The sequence below is a fragment of the Cordyceps fumosorosea genome, assembly GCF_001636725.1.
Source record: "Cordyceps fumosorosea ARSEF 2679 chromosome Unknown scaffold_16, whole genome shotgun sequence".
NCBI classification, from domain to species: domain Eukaryota; kingdom Fungi; phylum Ascomycota; class Sordariomycetes; order Hypocreales; family Cordycipitaceae; genus Cordyceps; species Cordyceps fumosorosea.
This window is the reverse complement of record NW_017387316.1, coordinates 1-19,653: the sequence shown is the minus strand read 5'-3', so window position 1 is coordinate 19,653 and position 19,653 is coordinate 1. Positions and strand designations below refer to the sequence as shown.

At 53.6% G+C, this 19,653-nt stretch overlaps 5 protein-coding genes across 5 annotated transcripts; 2 read left to right on the top strand and 3 right to left on the bottom strand.

Moving 5' to 3' along the window:
- Positions 1-286: 286 nt before the first annotated feature.
- On the bottom strand, positions 287-4,244 carry ISF_06192 (Armadillo-like helical; the record flags this gene model as incomplete). The annotated part of the gene is made up of 6 exons (XM_018849796.1): positions 287-1,605; positions 1,666-2,569; positions 2,897-3,071; positions 3,198-3,640; positions 3,821-3,844; positions 3,963-4,244. The coding sequence occupies 6 exons, from the start codon at positions 4,242-4,244 to the stop codon at positions 287-289; spliced, it is 3,147 nt and encodes a 1,048-aa protein (XP_018702773.1).
- A 5,736-nt stretch (positions 4,245-9,980) lies between these two features.
- ISF_06191 (DNA-directed RNA polymerase III polypeptide) lies at positions 9,981-13,637 on the top strand (the record flags this gene model as incomplete). The annotated part of the gene is made up of 4 exons (XM_018849795.1): positions 9,981-10,107; positions 10,169-10,181; positions 10,243-10,344; positions 10,406-13,637. The coding sequence occupies 4 exons, from the start codon at positions 9,981-9,983 to the stop codon at positions 13,635-13,637; spliced, it is 3,474 nt and encodes a 1,157-aa protein (XP_018702772.1).
- A 332-nt stretch (positions 13,638-13,969) lies between these two features.
- On the bottom strand, positions 13,970-15,490 carry ISF_06190 (DNA repair protein rhp57; the record flags this gene model as incomplete). Its single annotated transcript, XM_018849794.1, has 1 exon — positions 13,970-15,490. The coding sequence occupies one exon, from the start codon at positions 15,488-15,490 to the stop codon at positions 13,970-13,972; it is 1,521 nt and encodes a 506-aa protein (XP_018702771.1).
- Positions 15,491-16,896: 1,406 nt separating this feature from the next.
- ISF_06189 (hypothetical protein) lies at positions 16,897-17,917 on the top strand (the record flags this gene model as incomplete). Its single annotated transcript, XM_018849793.1, has 3 exons — positions 16,897-17,421; positions 17,477-17,785; positions 17,870-17,917. 3 exons carry the CDS (start codon positions 16,897-16,899, stop codon positions 17,915-17,917), a joined length of 882 nt encoding a protein of 293 aa, XP_018702770.1.
- A 1,167-nt stretch (positions 17,918-19,084) lies between these two features.
- ISF_06188 (hypothetical protein) lies at positions 19,085-19,477 on the bottom strand (the record flags this gene model as incomplete). Its single annotated transcript, XM_018849792.1, has 1 exon — positions 19,085-19,477. One exon carries the CDS (start codon positions 19,475-19,477, stop codon positions 19,085-19,087), a length of 393 nt encoding a protein of 130 aa, XP_018702769.1.
- Positions 19,478-19,653: the final 176 nt, after the last annotated feature.

Here is a 19,653-nt window from a genome sequence, read left to right as displayed (position 1 = left end):
AGCCTTTTCTCTTCTCATAAAACGCTCTCCTTTTTTCCGCTTGTAGTGTACACACAGAGCATCCTCAAAGATGCCGTGCTTTGTCGGATATCGGCGGCGCGGTAGCGCGCGATTGTCCTTCGATGCGTTGCTTTTTTTTTAATCAAACAAGTGGTAAAGAATTCATCAGAGTCGTGAACGAACAGAATCAGGCCAGCAAAGAAGCAGCTGAAGCCAAACACCTGCCGGGCGTCATGTTGTACAAGCAAAGTAGTCATGAGCGATCATGTATGCGTCTCCAATAAAGTTACACCCAGCGAGTCTCCATGTTCTCAGCACCGCCATTCATGGTTGTCGGCGGAGTCGACCCATTGGTGGCGCCAGCATTCCGGCCAAACTGAGGCTGCTGAACAGGAGGCTGCACTGAGACTGCAGAAGCCATTCCACCGTTGCCATTGTACGAAGGCAAGCTCTGGCGGGCGGTTTGGGCACCGTTGTTAGGGACACCAGTCCCGTGGGCAGCAAGATTGTTCTGCGCGATGGTGCCAGACACACCTCTCGCGTGGGCTGGTCGCAGAGGGATCTGCCCTTGCGTGTTGTCTGCTGGGGTGACTTGGCCGCTGGTCGCAGCGCTTCCGCGGCCGTCGTAGGCCGAGATTTTGGCTTGAATGCGCCGTCCGTAGGGCGTAGTGCGGATCTGTGGCAAGAAGGGTCGAATGGCTTCCACCAACTGGTACTTGAGTTGGGGAGTCGCAAACTCCAGGGCTGTCTGAATAACATAGTTGGCAAAGGAGTCCCGCAGTAGGCGCTCAATCTCTGCGGGCACGAGCATTTCTCCAACTATCATATCTTTGGACGGAGGTTGGGCACAGCGCAGGCACTTTTCGATGACATTGGAACTGAACTTGTGGCGCGACAGCTGTCCAATGCATCCTTTGAAAGTGGCGACAACTGGTTCGGTGAATGTTGGCTCGTTCAAGTCGATAATATACTGGACGACATAATTGCCAAAAGGGTCCTGCACAAGAATCCTGGCCTGGGCGGTGATGGCCCGAACAAGCTTCTGCTTCTGGTCCCCAGATGCATGATCGATGCAGCGTTGCAAGACACAGCAGCCATGGCGATGGGTACCGACTTCGATGCAATTTTTGCCGACAGCATCGAAGATGAACTGCGCATCGGCAGAAGTGAGCTTGTTAAGACACTTCTGGATGACGTGGTTTCCATTCAGATCTTGGATGAGCTCCACAACGCGGTTTTGAAGAGCTTCGATAATAAGGTGCACCTGTTGAGGGGTGTTGACATACTCAATCATCTTCTGCAGGGCGCGGGTACCGTGCTGGTTGAGGGCAATGCGGACCATGTCCTGAGAGGCATTTTGAATCAAGACGGTTCGCTCGTCGTCATTGCAGAACTCGAGGAGCTTTTGGCACAAATAATTACCAAATGGGTCCGTCATGAGCTCGATGACGTGCTGGTTAGTTTCGAGCCAAATCATGTGGACTTGGTCGGGGTTGCGTTCCTCCAACTTCTTCTGAAGATAGCGGCAGCCGTGCTGATCCTTGCAAAGATCGTAAATCTGGGAGCGGAAAGATTCGAGAGGCATGTTCTGGTAGCGAGACATGGCTGTATCGTTTATTAGCACAACGCGATACGATATCAATAGATAGTCCAAAGGGGGCTCACCATCAGGGTCGAGTTGCTGGCGGCGATTCTGGATAACGCGGGCCTGACTGTCTCTCTGGGGTACACTGGTGCCATGCTGGAACGGAACGCCATTGTAACCTGAAAAGTTTTGCACGGGATACATATTTCCCGATGTAACACCATTCAGGTTCATTTGCTGCATGCCGGCTGCCAGCATTGGCCCACCAAATTGTGCAGCAGTAGGACCGTTGTTCTGGTAGCCATTCGGAGGATAGTAGCCAGCGTACCCATTCATTCCGTTAATTGCGCCAATACCATTCATGCCGTTCATTGCTGGCGCCGTCGAAGCGGAGGTGGCGGTTGCCGAGCTAAATGGAGCCGCGGAGGTCATGCTGGGACCAAACGGCGCAGCACTTGCTTGCAAAGCAGAGTGCAGAGACTGGTAAGGCCCAACCTGGTCCCGACCGACATTCATGGAGCCGTCGCCGGAGAGTTCACGGCTATGGCGTGTTGGTACCGCACCAGCAGGAATTCTTCCCATGTTGGCATTGTGGTTATGGAAATGCTGCTGGGCATGGTTGTTGGCATTACTGGTCATCATGGAGGATCCGGAGGAGCTCTTGACAGTCGGGATCTCGCTAGCGGAAAAGGAGCTCTGGAGCTTGGGGGGAGTGGTGATAACGTGGCTGCTCTTCGGAGAAATGACACCAGGGTTCCCGTCGCTGCTCTCAGGAATATACTTGAGATCAAGAGAGTGTCGCATAGAAGCAGGGCGGGATCCGATAGCACTGAAGTCACTGAGCTGGCTAGAATTCCCGTTGATGTTCAAAGAGGAAAGACTCTGCTGTGCGCGATGTCGGTTAACATTACCCCAGTTTCTGCTGGCATCAGGCTTTGGCGATGGTGACAAGGCAAGGTCGAGGGCAGCAGAAGATGCAGAAAGCTGAACGAAAAGCACACAAAGGTCAGAAAGCACGCAAGATGACGGGTTGAATAGAGTAGAAGGAAGAAGGGCAAAGGAGGCGGGGTTGTGTTACAGCAAAGAGCACTTGCTCGCGCTGTGATGTGATGTGAGCTGAGCTGAGGAGAAAATGTCTAGGCGGGTACGTAGATTATGTGCTTGTGTCGCCGTTTGCACAGTTCATTAGTGTGCAGCTGGTGGCAGCTGGTGGCAGCTGGCAGCGCAAACGGTCGTCTGGCATGTTGACAGGCTGATACCGCGCCGAGGCCAGATCTGGACAAATGCATCAAATAGAAATGGTCAACTTACAATTTGATCGTCACGACGAACGAGTGTCGGGAAGTTATGATCAGGGGTATCACGTCGCGGAAAGGCGCTCGGTTCGTCATCACCGAACAGGAATCGAGTCGTGTTGGTCTGGTCGAGGTTGGCTTCATACATACCAGTCTTGGACTTGGTAACTGGCATCGAGTAACGGTTGAAGCTATTGCTAACGTCAGCACACAGGTAAGAAAGATAGAACAGCCGTCACTTGATCAGGCAACGCTCTAACGCCGCTTGGAGCTTTGCAGCCAGCAAGTGCCAGGAGGAGAGGGAACCAGGCACGTACACATTGCCAGATCGGTGGCTGGAGGGGTCTTGACGAACGGCCTCTTCCTTCTCGTCGTCACTGTTTCGACGAGTGGTGGGAACGGATCGCGAGGGGAGTGGTTCGTCATATCCGTAACGAGGCTGCATCATGCCAGATGGTGGAGAAGTCACCTGGGAGCCTGACCTGCCTGGGCGGTTGAAGATGCCTGGGGGCGACGTAAGGCTCGAGGTGGAATAGCGGTTCGGTCGCGAGAACATGGAGGGAAAGCCTGAGTTGTGGTCGCGATACTCGGGAGGCGTGGTGGGTTCGGACTGGTGGCCGCTGAGACGAACGATTTCTTCCTCCATTTGAGCGAGCTCCTGAGCCTCGCGACGCTGCTGCTGGTCGAGCTTTTGCATTTCCAGCTCGAAGCGCCGGCGCTGCTCTCGAATTCTCTCATACTCCAATTTCTTTTGTTCAATCTACACCGGCGAAAAAAAAAAGTTAGCACAGCCATGGTTTGATTTGTTTTTTTTTGAAGCGTGCACAATGGCGCGGCGCGGTGCGACAGGCACATTGCCTCGGCAGGTGGCAATGCGGCGCGCCAGAGTATTTTCAGGTGGCTAGAATGGAGAGACATGGTGTCGGATGACGCCACATACCAATTGAACCTTGTGCAGTGTTTGCTGTCATGGCTGTCAGTTGTGGCTAATGCAAAGGAAGCAGCCCCTCTGATGGCACCTAGGCTGTGCGCAAGCAAGCTTGGGATGGGAAGTGTTGAGAGGCAACTGCAGGAGGACTAACATTTGGAGCCGAATACTCGAGCGGCAGCTCAAGGGCTTTAGAAGGCGAAGTCATGCTAGCGAGAGTCGGGACGCGGCTGGAGTCGGTGGTGAAGCGGCGAGGAAGGTTTGCGCGATGGTCATGAGGGGATGGTTGCTGCATGACCATCCTGGAGGTGCCGTTACGAGGTGGTGAAACGAGAGAGGAGATTGGCAGCTCATTCCTAGACTGCGGCTGCTGCTGCTGCTGCTGATGCTGCTGCTGCTGCTGCTGCTGCTGGGAGCGGAAACGCAAGTCGTCCATGATGGGCAAAAGACTCGTACACGCCGGATTGGCACCGCGGGGTTGGGCGTCTCAAGAGGCTACCGTCATGAACAAAGACGCGAGGATAATGTCAGCGTGCGCGGTGAAGGAGGGAAGAGGTCAGGAACGGCGAGGCGACGTTGAGGCGGGGTGGATGGGACGGATGGATGAATAGACGGATTGGGGGGTGGGATGGGCGGCAGCAGCGTGGGCTTTGGGGGGTGGTGCAGCCAAGAACCTCTGTTCTCAGGACCCAAGTCTACCTGGAGACAGGAGAACGGAGTGGGCTTGTGAGCGAGCCTGGCAAAGATGGGCAGGGTCGGGGGCTCAGGCTAGCTGGCAGCAGCGAGGCAAGGTACCTGCTTTGTACTCCGTACCGGAGGAGTATATCGGGCAGGGCTAGCCTTTCTGGCTGCTGGCAACTTCCTTTTGAGGGTATGTGTGGCCGGAGAGTGCGTGAACAAAGCGTGTGGACAAGCGTTCGCTCCAACGGCTCTTCAAGGGCGAGGCTGGTCGTGTGCGGTCTGGCGGTTTGGCGTCGGAGTTTCTGCCTGGATACTGGTTCAGGCCTCTCAACCTGGGAGCAGCCTCTGAGGAGTGAGCAAATGTCGAAGTCGTGCGACACGCACACCTCACATCCGCCTAAAAGTCCTTTTTTTTTGGCAGTGTCACCGTCGCCGCCGCCCCATGCACCACCACCCCCCTGGCCCTCCGTAGACCGCCGCACACAAAAGCTCAAGCGAGAAGACAGGGCAGGGGAAAACTCGAGAAAAATGTCGATGAGCAGCATCGAAGTTTTGGGAAAGAAGGCAGGTGGCCAAAAATGAAGATGGGTTCTGACTGGATCGATGAAGAATAAATAGCAGAGCAGCTTACTTACCTCAACCCAGGCTGGCCCCTTTTAATCTTTGCTGCTGCCGCTGACTGGGATACAGCGTTATGGCGATGCGTCGTCGACTTGTAACTCGAGATATTTGGGAGCAATAAAGAACAAGATGGCAGTAATGAAATTCAATGGCGAGAGGAGGGAGAAAAAGGCAGAAGAAAGGCGGCGAATAAGATGTCAACTACTTACCAGACTTGATTGTGTGGAGGCGGGGACAGTGCCGTCTGCAAGCCTCTCCCCCTCAAACCAAAAAAAAAAAAAAAAAGCATAGCTATTTTTCATTTTCACAGGTGGCCTGTTCAGTATTTACTGACGTAAATAACTTCCTTATTAATTAGGCAAGTAGTTAGCTGCCTTAAATGTCTGGACAGTGGCACAAATCGTGGCATTAAGGTTTGTTCTGGCTGCCAGCCGGCCGCCGTTATTTAGAGGCTGCGATGGCTTTGGTTGCCAAAATCAAAGCCTGTTATGATTGGTGCATAGGTACCTAGAATTCCCTGGCTAATTATTCGCTCTGGGCCACCAAGAGAGTTCAAGGCATAAAACCCCCCAGCCCACAGCGCTCTGTCTGTGTGGTCGGTATACCTGTTACTTTGTACGGTGGAAGCAGATCGTACAAAATTGCAAGTACCTGTTCTGTACCAGTACGTGTACATACGAGTAGCTAGTGCCAGCAAAGCCTCGTCACCAGTGGCGGCAGATCAACTGAAAGGCAGGCGAGCAGGCTGTCGCCTTTTTGGCTTTGGCTAGTGGACTGCCTGGACACTGGACAGTCTTTCTTCGCTCTGCCATTGGACCAGCGACTGAGATGAACAAAAGTCCAAACGGCAACACCCATTTTTGGCACAGGTACCCGAGCTAACTCGCCGCCTCTTTCGGTAGCCTGTTGTAGGGGCGGGCTCATTAGGGGGCGTAGGGGCGGCGGCCGAGGGGTGGCCCGGTGTTGGTCCGGCTACACTTGCATGCTTGCGGTTTAGTTTTTGTTTCCTTGTGGGTTTGGGGGCGCCGAACCAGCGTCGGGAGGGGAGCCAAGTTGTGAGTGTGAGGGCAGGGTCTACACTATTTCCATTGACCCCAATTAACAAAGCTTGCTACCAGTATAACGAAGAGGCGCGAGGTGTGCGGTGTGTTGAGGGTTCGGAAGTGACGATACATCTCTGCACATGAAACTGATAAACTTTGTACGTAGCGATGGTTGGTACTCCGCAGTAGGCACCAGACCAGACTCGGGGCCCGGTGACTCGACAAGCAAAACCGTCCGAGTGTGAAAGAATCAGGACTGCAGGCTCCCGTCGACAGTTCTTCTGCGCTACAAACACTACACAATGACGCCCTACAACTTCTTCATGTCGAATGAAAATTTCTTAATAAATTTGAAAATGCGCCAAGGGGGCAGGTGTCATGCCCCGTATGACCACTTTTTTTTCGCAGGTCTGGGCTCGTCACGCAGGGGCTGCCTGTCCTACCAGAGCTGGATATCAGTGATAGTTATCACTTATGAACCAGGGCAGCCAGAACATATTACATTCCTCGTCGCTTTCTTTCTGTGCAAAACGGAGATGGCGTGCATGATCGCCGCTTGATTCGTCACAGAGACATTGACATCAACGGGGTCGCATCTCGCCGTCCAGACTAGACTGAGACTGTTGGCCTAATTTATTAGTGGCACACTGGGCGGCTAGATGCCTTGGCTCAGGTTCGATGTACCGTCGAGGTACTTCGTGTCGAGGAACCGGTTATGCCGTCCAGCTCTTGTTGATCAGCCGCCAGTCCTGATTCATCAAGCTCAAGAAACGTCCCTCTGGCCCTGGAGATGAATTTCTTGACTTGCCGCAGTAGCGCCGCTGCTTCGAGTTACGAATATAGAGTGGGAGAAACGCTGAGTCGTCTTCACCTTGGAAACCCAACCTCCTCCCCTCCCCAGGCTCCAGTATTCCCATCAAGCCCGATGCGCCGCCGAGCATTTCGCCTCATCAACCCCCTCTGCAACTAACGGGATCCCTGTAATTTTCTCAACTCTTGGTCTGGTATCCCGGGCAGGCAATGCAGTTTACTAGCGCGATGCAAGTGAACGCAAACACAAATAAGACAACCAGAAAAAACCCGGGCTTGTTCGCCGGCGCTTTCGGCCGACGAGCGGACTGGGCACAAGACTACTTTCTACCTTCGAAACATCCAGCCGCCATCGGACACCTTTTTTGTCGCTCCTTTGGCGCTTACCAGCTTCAGCTGAACATGATGGCGTTCTGCGCCCTTGTTGACTGGTTGTGATGTCTCGGACATTGTCACAGCGAGACAACGCCTACAAATTACCCATGAGAAAACCGAGCGACTATTGGCACTCTCTGTCAACTTAAGCGAAGTCCGCCAAAGGACCCCTAACAGCATTCCCTGTCAGTCACGATTGCTAACTCGATGAACAGGCAGGCAGTGGTGATTTGCTCAGGGGTGCCAGACGCCCTCCTTCTCCTTCCAACCTAGAACCTAGATAATGCAGGGCTGCGCATGCAGACATGCATATGTATGTACATGGGCAGCCCGGTAGCCAGCACACTTGGCTTGAGTTGTTGCATATATTCCCTGCCAGCCCTAACTGTCTCAGTTCTTGTGTTGAAAGAGAAAAGCCCTCACTAACTTGCCAACCTTTTTTTTTTTTCTTTTTTTTTCATAATTCGTGTTCCCTTCTTGCCACGCTTCTGCTCATCTGGAATGCTCTCTGTCAAACCACTCTACAGTATCCGTAGCTTCACCGACTTTTTGGAAACAGTCACATTAGTGGAGCGAACTATGCGCCTCCAAGGAGGCAGCTGCAGTGTCTGCTTCCAAGAATTCAGAAATCAAAGAAAACTAAAAAAAAAAAAAAAGGACTGCCTATCGTTAGCCAGCGCGGTGTGGCGCCGGTTGGCTTCTAACAGTGGAGTGCGCAACAAGGCCAACAGTTCCGTCTTCTCAAGAGTCCGCGGTTCTATTCATGTATGTACATAGCTGTAGCTATGTATTCTTCCAGCATCGATCAAACTGTACGACCTGCAGATATTCAAGCATTATTATCCCGTGGCTCTGTTGCTGGCCGCCAAGAGTTTCGAATGTCCACTTCCAACTCAAGTTCCTCCACCCTTTCTTTCAAACGCTTTCTTCCACGGATTGGCAGCCAGCCATCCCTAGCCCGCACAGACTTTCCGTGTCCTCGATATCAGATCATCTACTGAGTCCTCCGCCGAGTCCTAGCAACTGTGCTCCTGCTCTGCGTCTCCTTCTTCGGCAGTGCCCACGTGCCCACCAGACATCCACTACCATCCCAGCGACCTCATGCAACGTAATGTCGACAACAGTAGATCCCCAGCCGCCAGCCAGAATCCATTCACTTGCATTGCGCAGCTCACTCGCCTCCAACCAGATGCCGTCCGTCTCGTCCCGATCCACATCCAACCGAGACCCCTAGCCCCTCCTCTAGCCACTTCAAGATGGAGGGGTAAATTGTCAATCACCAACCTCTCTCCCTGCTCAAGTGAGGGGTAGTTGGCAGATGGAAGGCAACGGGAAAACCAGGGTCACAACTATGTCATAGCTGCTTCTTCTTGTCCCCCTGGTCTACCAATCTAGTTACTCTCGGTGTTGCGCATACTGGTGGCACTATCGCTCTTTTGGTTCCTGTGATTTTGATTAGATGCGCTCTGCCCCAGTGGAGGGGTAGTGGTGCCATGCTGGCCTTCGACCAGCTCTCTTGTTATGCTACGGAATAACCCTAATCACCCTGCTTGGACGCTTTTTGTGTGCCACAACAGCATGTCCCAGTTTCAGCAACTTGTTGGTGGAGCGAGTGCATGTGCGTTGCATGCGTGCAGCCGGCTACACGGGTGCCTAAAGAACGGTCTTGAGATTCTCCAAATCCCATCGGGAAGCAGTTGGGACGATTATATTAGGGCTAAGTCACACGAAGAGGCAAGTGGCGTCTGCGTCCTCGGCAGCTTTGCTGGCAAAATGTGACTCCATTGCAAATTTTGATTGTCTAACTAGCTGAATGATTGTAAAGTAATTGCTCATGCGCGTTTATTCGACTAGCTATGTGTATAATTTAAAAAATTATCATCAATTGTCAAGGCTCAGGCTCAACACTGTTGAGACAAAGTACTTCAATAGATAACCAATTGCCGTTGCTCCCTGGCAATAACACCAATTCAATCTCAAATTTGGGTTTCGAGCTGTATTTTCTTTCTTCTCCAAGGAAGGACTTGTAGCAAAACTAGGCTTGTTTTTCTTCTTCCTCTCTCTTCTCTCGTTTAGACTCTGCACTATAGCTATATTGCCATGAACAACATACTCTATGTACGTACGTTCAGTAAAGCTACCTACTAGAGATAAGACGCATTCCGATAACCTCACAAAATATTTCCATTAATACCTCGAGCAACTCGAAACAAGATTCTGCTCAATTTGAACACCAGAAGCATAATTGACAACAACAGAGGCTATGGCTCGAGGCTCTTGAACTGTAGGGTAGCCACTGCAACCCTGCAATCATGCAGCACGGAAGAAAGAGCAGAAATTAAAAAAAAGTGACTGAATGTCTATGACAGATGGTAAAACAAAGAGCTTAAGTATTTCGACATAATACAATTCGTGATATGCTTTGAATAATAGGGTGGTCGTTCGTCGTCACCCACCAGACATCCGTTGCTATCGCCCCACTTGACGAGCTTATCGAGCAAGCTGCGACAACTTTTTTTCTTGGAGAGCATCGCGACGCAGCATTCCGGTGCACAGTAAAGTCTTCGATTCTCCGCGCCTCCGACAACAAAGTTACCGCTCCGCTCTGCTCCATAGATGCCTCGCGGGTGGTGACGGACAAGATGGCAGTCATCGATGACGGCTTCGAGGCCCTGCTGGAGCCGTTTTACAATGGCAAGAAGCTGACCGACCCCATCTCAACCAATGAGGATAAATTTCAGCTCTTGCCTGCCTTCCTCAAGGTCAAAGGTACGGCATCTATACAGCTTCCCAGAAAGTCTAAGCGGAGTCTTGCTAACATTATCTATAGGACTTGTAAAGCAGTACGTCTTGCCGTCCGACGTTGCGCCAACCGGACAGCCCACATTGACTCATTCCCCGCAGGCACATCGATTCCTACAACTTCTTCGTCGAGCATGAGATCAAGGATATCGTACGCGCAAATCGCACGATACGCAGCGATGTCGACAGCAATTTTTGGCTAGAGTAAGCACTTGCTATTGCGCCAGATACTCCCGGCGCATCACCACTGACTGTACCCCCGCAGATTCACAGACATTCGCGTCGACCATCCCCAGCGACAAGACTACAAAGAGGCTAAATCCTCCACTGACGTGACACCAATGGAATGCCGACTACGAGATATGACTTACGCTGCTCCAATCCTTGTTGATATTGTATACATCCGTGACAAGCAAAAGATCATCAGACGAAATGTGTCGCTCGGCCGAATGCCAGTCATGCTTCGCAGCTCCAAGTGCAGACTGTCTGGCGCCAACAATGCCGAAATGGAAAAGATGAACGAGTGTCCGCTCGATCCTGGTGGCTACTTTATCATCAACGGTACCGAAAAGGTCATTCTTATTCAAGAACAGCTCAGCAAGAACCGAGTCATTGTCGAGGCCGACGAAAAGAACAACATTATTTCTGCTTCCGTTACGAGTTCCACACACGAAAGAAAGTCCAAGACAAATGTCACTCTGAAGAAGGACCGAATCGTTCTGGTACACAACGTTTTGGTGGAGGGCATCCCCATTGTTATCGTGCTCAAGGCTTTGGGTGGTCTTTCAGACTATGAGATCATGCAGCTCGTTGCTGGAGCTGACGGTCGCTACCAAGACGAATTTCTCATCAACTTCGACGAAGCGACCAAGGCTGGCGTCTTCACACAACATCAGGCTCTCGAGTATATCGGTTCCAGGGTCAAGATGGGCTCGCGAAGAGGCCAATTCGGTCCCCAGGTCCGCCGAAATAATGTCGAAGAAGGCCTCGATGCCTTGGCGAACCTCATCATCGCACATGTTCCCATTGAGGGTCTCGACTTTTATCCCAAGGCCATCTACGTTGCCATGATGACGCGCAAAGTTCTCATGGCTGCTCAAGATAGCAAGCTCGTTGACGACAGAGATTTCGTCGGAAACAAACGACTCGAACTTGCTGGCCAGCTTTTGTCTCTCCTCTTTGAGGATTTGTTCAAGCGGTTCATGGTCGAAGTCAAGATGTCCATCGACAAGTTCCTCAAGAAAAACAACAGGGCCGTCCCTTTGGATGCTGTCAACATGATTAGCAATCATGCAAACAACATTGGCATGGGGATTAACAGAGCCATCCAGACGGGTAACTGGAGCGTCAAGCGTTTCAACATGAATCGTGCCGGCGTGACCCACGTCCTAAGTCGTCTCAGTTACATCGCCGCTCTTGGTATGATGACTCGTATTAGCAGTCAGTTCGAAAAGACGCGAAAGGTCTCGGGTCCTCGTGCCTTGCAGCCCTCTCAATGGGGTATGCTGTGTCCTTCGGATACTCCCGAAGGTGAAGCCTGCGGTCTCGTCAAGAATCTCGCTCTTATGACTCATATTACCACAAACGTGGATGAAGAACCTGTCAAAAGATGGGTTTTTACCCTCGATGTTGGTGTCGAGCCTATTCGCAACTTCTCTGGCGCAGAAATGCACCGCGAAGGATCCTACATTATTCATATTAACGGTACCCCGTTTGCGCTTACCAGATATCCAAAGAGATTCTGCTCAAGGTTTCGGACGATGCGTCGACGCGGCTGGATATCGCCCTTTGTCAGCATCAGCATAAACCTGCATTTCAACGCCGTACATATCGCCACCGATGAAGGACGAATCTGCAGACCATACATCATCGTGAAAAACGGTGTTCAAAAGCTGAAGCCGGAACACCTCCGTCTACTGCAGCTGGGAAGAGTCACTTTCGACGACTTCTTACGAAATGGCGTTGTTGAATATCTCGACGTCAACGAAGAACAGGATGCATTGGTCACTATCTACGAGGACAAGGTAACCATGGGTACCACACATCTTGAAATCGAACCTTTTACGATTCTTGGTGCTGTGGCCGGTCTTATCCCGTTCCCCCACCACAACCAGTCGCCACGTAACACTTATCAGTGTGCAATGGGTAAACAAGCTATTGGCGCCATTGCATACAACCAGTTCAACCGTATCGACACACTTCTATACACCCTGGTGTATCCTCAAAGACCAATGGTCATCAGCAAGACCATTCAACTGGTCAACTACGACAAATTGCCGGCTGGTCAAAACGCGACCGTCGTCGTCATGTCGTACTCGGGATACGATATCGAAGATGCCCTCGTGCTGAACAAGGGCTCTATTGACCGAGGATTTGGACGTTGCCAAGTCTTCCGCAAATACACCACTGAGTTGCAAAAGTACCCCAATGGTCGTAGAGAGCGCATTGGTGATCCCGTCAACGAAGGTGAGGGCGATCAGCGAAAGCGCACGGAGAAGCACAAAGCCCTGGATGACGATGGCCTCGCCATGGTTGGCGGCAGGGTCTTTTCTGGCCAGTCTATGATCAAGAAGGAGACCCCGCTTGACCTTACCACTACGGGCATTGGCTTGGATCGCGGATCCAGCGACTTCCGTGACTCTGCAGTCAACTATCGTATTCCTGACCCTGCGTATATTGACAAGGTCATGATCTCACACACCGAAAAAGATACCACGGTCGTCAAGGTCCAAACGAGACAAACGAGACGTCCTGAACTCGGCGACAAGTTTTCGTCTCGCCACGGGCAGAAGGGTGTCGTAGGCATTATTGTCGACCACGAGGACATGCCCTTTGCCGATAATGGTCTCACTCCCGATATCATCATGAATCCCCACGGTTTCCCCTCTCGAATGACCGTCGGCAAGCTGCTCGAGTGCCTGACGGGCAAGGCCAGCATCATCCACGGCCGTCCCGACTACGGCTTCGGCGACGCGTTCCGCTCGCACCCGCTCAAGGAGATGAGCCAGGTCCTCCTCGACCACGGCTTCTCGTGGGAGGGCAAGGACTACTTCACCTCGGGCCTGACGGGCGAGCCGCTCGAGGCGTACATCTTCAACGGGCCCATCTACTACCAGCGGCTCAAGCACATGGTCCAGGACAAGATGCACTCGCGCGCGCGCGGGCCGCGCGCCATCCTCACGCGCCAGCCCACCGAGGGTCGCTCGCGCGACGGCGGCCTGCGCCTCGGCGAGATGGAGCGAGACTGCCTGATCGCCTACGGCGCGTCGCAGCTGCTCCTCGAGCGCCTGATGATCAGCTCCGATGGCGTCGTCATCGACATCTGCCAGCAGTGCGGCCTCTTCGGCTACAAGGGCTACTGCCAGACGTGCAAGAGCACTCGCGAGGTCACCAAGATGACGATGCCCTACGCGGCCAAGCTCCTGGTGCAGGAGCTCATCAGCATGAACGTCGGCGTGCGGCTGCAGCTGGCTGATGAGTTCCCGCATCCCAAGTAAAGCCAGAAGCGCAAATGCTTGAAGCTTGGATACGTTGTATATAATTTGCTTGTTCTATCCGTCGGTGTACATGTACGGCTCTATTTCTTGATGACTGCATATTGGAAGGAGTGTTGATTTTTCGTTACAATAGATGAAAGGGGCTTTGGATGAAAAAACGTTGATGATCTATACAATAAACAACCAGTTACCCAATTTCTGTTTTATCTACCTTCAACGTGTATGCCAATCAAAGTGCGCCTAAATGCATGCTATCCAACCAAACTCCATGTCATGAAGAACTAAAACCAAGCCCTTTCATGGGATGTACAGAGGCCAACCTTAGCCGCAGCTCAACCCTTAGTCTTGCCAACGTCTTTGACGACGCCTCTCAGCCCGCCCGTTGTGATCTCAAACTCGGCCGCGTCCGCGATGCCCTGTCCCGACGCGGCCACGTGCGGCGCAAACACCACCTTCATCCAGCGCCTCCACGACTTGAGCGTAGGCTCCCTGTCCGCCCCTCCGTCGTCATCGCAGTCGTTGCGAGCGTCCAGCGGCGCTGCCACTCTCCGCGGGCGCCCGTACACAGGTCGCTTGAAGAGCGCGACGCGGCAGGCAATCTGCGTGGACCAGACGAGGCCGAGACTCGGCGTCTTGAGCGCGTGCGAGGAGCGCGGCTCGTCGCCCCAGCCGGTGAACCACCGCTGCTGGTGGTCGAGGAGCAGCGTGGGCGGTGCGGGGGGGCCGCCGTCGTCGGGTGTGGGCATAGGCATCGATGACGTGGGCGTGGCCTGCAGCAGATTCGTCGACGGTGGCGGCTGTTGTCTGCTGCCGCGCGAGGCGAGTGGGCTTTCCGGCGGGGGTGCCATGGACCCGCGGTGCGGGAGGCGAGCAGTGGTGTTGGCCCTACCCTGCGACTGGCCGGAGGAGGCGAAGCGGTCGGCGACCTGGTTGGCGACGACAACGGCGATGCCGTGCCGGCGCGCGAGGTCCCGTAGGTGCGCCCCGAGCCGAACGAGCTGGGCGCTGCGCGCGGCCATGCTAGAGCCGAGCGCGCCGCCGCTGCCGCTCTCAAACTCGGCGCGGTAGTTGGCGGCGACCGAGTCGAGTACGAGCAGGCCGACGTCGTGGCGGGCCAGTAGCACGGGCACCTGGTACTCTAGGATGTGGTCCTGCGATTCGAGGTCCGGTGTGGCTGCACTGAGGATGTTGTCGAGAGATGGGGGCGTGGGCGCGGGCGCGGGCGCGGCGTCGTCATCGTCCGCCGCGGCTAGCTGCAGCGCTGTCGCGGCCGGGAGCATCTGGGCGAGGCGCCGCGTGGCCAAGGCCGCCTCGGTCGACACGTACAGGGCCTGTCGGCCGAGGCCGCGCGGCGGCGGCAGCTGCACGGCCAGGCAGAGCGACAGCAGGAACTGCGTCTTGCCAGTGCCGGACTCGCCCGCGAACTCGGTGACGTAGCCGACGGGGACGCCGCCACCGAGTGCCGCGTCGAGCGTTTCGTCGAGCGTGCTGATGCAGGGCGTGTGCGCGGCAGAAAGTGCAGCAGCAGCAGCAGGCACCTCCTCCGTCGGCGTGGCGGCTGTCGCGCCCTCTTCGTCCTCGCCGTCGCGCCCTTTATTCTCTTCTTCCGCGCCTGTGGGTATCGGCTTCGGCGCCAGGGGCTTCTCCGGTGTCAGGTCATCGGCCAAGGAAGCCTGGACGGCGGCGACGAAGCGCTTAAGGTCGAGAAGCGGGATGCGCGTCTGCTTGGCGAGGTCGACGGGGTGCTGGGTGAGGAGGTCAGTGGTGGAGAGGGCGTGCTGCTCGACAACGGGCAGCAGCGCGGAGAAGAGCCCCGTGGGAAAGGACGGCAGTATCTTGAGGAGGTCCGTCATCGGGGGCGCGGGAGCGGGTGAGGTCGCAGCTCGCGTGTCGGCGACGTCATGGGGGCAGATGGGATGGATTGGAGGCGCGAGAGGATCACGCGTCGAAGCGCGTAAAGTGGCGAGTTGCGGGCTGGAGGGATGCTTTTAAAATGGCATGATCCGTGTTATTGCTTTGGGGTTTTCGCGTTGATCTGCTGTGTCTGCACGGCAAGTTGTTGTTTTGGCTGTGTTTGGTTTTCTGCACGTGTTTTGGGCAAAGAGGCAAGGCATGGCGGCATTGGTTTCGAGGGTGAGGGATCTAGAGAAACCGCCATGGAGCGTCACCACTTTATCGATAGTTACCTAGTTAGTATCTTGCACCTGCGGGTTGCAACACCACCACAATACAATAAACTTGCTTCTTTTTTCATCACAAAATTCCAACAATTACAAGAAAATTCTACTCAATAGCAAAAAGCCATCGAAAAAAAAGAAAACGCAGCCAGCGCTTCTAGAGCTTCTTGTCTAGTGGTGACATTGCTACGTTGTTCAGCGGCAAGGATACCCTATACCGCAAATTTGATGACGAAATCCACTTATTAGATGAGATTCACTGACTTGTTGGTGCAGACAGACTTTCACAACCGCTTGGCGGCCCGTTGGCCGGTTCAGACGTTATTGGCTTTCCCTGTCAGTCACGCCTGCTGGAAGAAAAGGGTACGAGTGCGAAATACGACGCCGCTACAGATCCGTGGGTGAGTGGGCTCACTGCGTAGCGCGATATGGGCATGACCAAACTCTAGCGACGCAATTGATGTTGAAATACCCATTTGTCGTTTTCTGGATTTGGTTCGTTAGTTACCCGTTAGGATCGACCATGCGTCAGCGCCGCTGAACTGATGCCTGGATGCGCCACCCACAACCAATCGTATCCCTCGGATCATGAGTCTGTCGCGCGCCAACACTGGGCTGCCATGTCAGGTGGTAGATGCTTGGGAGCGCCGCTACCAATCGTACTTGCCGTAAGATAATGCGAGAACTTAAATTCGAACTACAGGCCCACTGATTCCGAGCATGCTAATACCTATGTATGTACATACATAGTCGCTCGTCAGCAAAACCGACCTGTAGCTCTCGCCCAGCCCCAGCCGTATTGGTGACCTGAATGCGGAACTATTCGTACCATGTAATTACTATAGGAAAATCGTAATCGAGGCATACCGTCCGTTACAAGGCAGTGTTGTACAACCGCTGACTAGATGAAGGCTATTTAATGTACTGGCACTCCGAGTCCTTGTTGATTTACAATTTTGCTCGTCTTGTCTTTATCACTTTACAAATCCCTCTTCACTTACATCTGTCAAAAATTCAATCTCTCTATCAGCATGTTTCGGGAGGCGCATGAAAGAAATGGCCTTCCATCATTCTTCAAAGTCATGGCTCGCAAGCTATACCAGCCCCTTCACTTTAACCACGGCTACAACTTTGTGTTCTTCCTTGTGACAGCGGGCGCCATGCTCGGCTTCTCCCTCTCGCGGCTCATGTACCTTGACATTGACGGCACTTTCTGCAAGTCAGGCAGCAAGACAGGTGCTGCTCCCGGAGAATGCTATTACTACAGCGGAAGAGGCGGTAGCCGGTACCGCATAGGAATCATCCTCCATCTAGCAGCCATACTACCAGCCGGCCTCCTCGTCGGCTTTCAGTTTGTGCCTGTTATTCGCCACAAAGCATTGTTGTTTCACCGCATCAGCGGCTACACCATCATGATTTTGAGTCTGACAAGCATGGCGGGCGCTTTCATGGTCACCGACAAAGCGTTTGGTGGCGAACTACTCTCGCAGACGGTCACTGGACTGGCAGCCGTCATGTTCCTAGTGTCGCTGTTGCTTGCGTATCTCAACATCAAGCGGCTGCAGATTGAGCAGCATCGCGCGTGGATGCTTCGTGCATGGAGCTATGTAGGCGCTATATCCCTTCTTTTCGACACTTATATAGCTGACACTTGCTTGCCAGGCCGCTTCTGTCATCACTTTGAGGATCATTCTACAGATCCCTGGTAATATTATCAGCAGAAATGGATTCTACACTACTCGGTTGTGCAAACAGATTGACTATATCTTTGGCGGCATCGAAAACTACACCATGACGCTATATCCAGCATGCGAAGCGTTTTACACTGGCAAGAATCTAGATCAGCGTGTTGCTGTGGCGGCAAATGCGAATAGCAACGATCCCGTCGAGGTGACGGCCTCTATTGGCATGACTTTTGGGATGGCGTTCCTTGTGGCGCTAGCACTGCATGCAATCCTTATAGAGGCATATGTAAGTTAATAGTTCCTTAGCAATTTTCCTCTACATCGCTAATATAGGAGCTACTCAAGTTGCATCTAACACCTCATGAAGCAGAACGGCTGCGCGCTGTTTCTTTTCAACGGCAAACCGAGGCCGGCATAAGCCACCCGGGGAGCGCTGGTTTTACGTCGGACAGACTTGGTGATGCAGCTCCATGGGCACCGCGGCACTGATTCTGCACAATGGCTTCGCTTCGTATACACCTGTAATATTTAGGGGACTTTTCCTCGGCCAATGCTGCTTTAGAGAGGGGAACACGGAATGCGGGGATTACCACGGTATTGGGCCGTCTTACATAGATGGAGTGGCTGGATGTTGGTTGCTGCGATAGTATGATAATAGATTAAGGCGACGAATATATTGTTGGAGTTAGAAACCCCAAATTCAAATGTTTTAGAGTACCTTAACTCTGTTCCTCCACGCATGATAGATCGCCAAAATGGCGAGATGGTCACACTTCGAGAGGTTATCACGACACAGCCCGTCTCCGAAATGGCTTCGCTTCACGTCAGCATAATTGACTTTGGCGTTGGTACGTGACCATCAACCTATTCTAGCCAGAAAGTCTGCTCACCTTGCACCTAGCTTCCTGGCGGGAGAAACATCTGTCAGAGCGAATCCAATACCTGCGCTGAGGGCACTTAGAGTAACCATTGGCGCCCCCTGGGATACCGGTGTTGATATTAGAGCCTTGGCTGCCTCGTAGGTAGTAAACTGTCATGATGTGCGGCTAAATGCTGACGACTTGGCCCAACATAAACAAGTGGTAGAGTTTGTCCAAGGTATCACTCTCTTCTCTGGAGAAGTTTCAGCAAGGGGGACCTGCACTGCTGAAGATGACCGCTTGGTAAAAATCATTGAAGTCCTCGGCCGCGTCCGGCCTACTTGGGAGGGGGCGTCGCTCCGTAGAATTATTTGATGAACAAGGTATACCCCCGCCCTATGTACATCGAACTAATATGCTTGAATCTCCAGGGAAGCTTCTTCGGATCCCTAGCTTAGAGCCGACGGGCCTTGAGCACTTGCTGAATGGCGAAGGGAAGCCGTTTAGTAGGCCTCATAATATGCTAGAGACTGAAGTTGGTGCGTTTATCGATTTGATAAAAGGCAAGCTGGAAATCAACTCGATGGCGCGCAAGTCTGCGGCACAATTGCTACAACATGTTGGCACCCAAACACCGCCCTAGTCGCGCTTGTTAATACTCGCTAGACGGCATCGCCTTCCCAGCGGCACAAACGCAGCATGCACCGCGTCCTGGTCCATTTCGCTCAGCTTCTTGGCCGTCGGCACCACATAACACAGCCAAGACCCGGGCCGGCCGCGGCAGCTGGCCCACCCACGACTGCCGAAAAAACTTCCTTGATCATGACCGCATGACCCGGCACCGCCGCCGCGGCAAACGGCCGCGTCCTAAGCAGCGTCTGCAGAAGCCGCCTCAGCAGCTCGTCGCGCTCGCGGCTCGGCTCCAGCGAGGACGAGTCAAACACGCGGCTGTCGGGCCACACAAACAGGTGCATCAAGTAGATGCCCTGGCTGCCCAGGTACACCACGTCCAGCTCTGGCCAGAAGCAACGAAACGGCGTCGGGCAGCCCGCCGCGTGAGACGCGCGAAAGCGCACGCGGTCCTGCACCGCGTAGCGGGCCTCGCGGCAGACATGCATGGCCACGGGAAACGCCGCGTCGACGGTGAGAGGCTGGCACGCAAGCGTGTACAGCGCTTCCTTGACGCCGTAGGCGGACGAGGTATCGTTGAGGGGTCAGGGGAGGCAGACTTCGGGCTCGTTGTCGGGGACTGTGAAAGGCCGCTAGTAAGTTGATTCAACTATCTAGTTCCTAT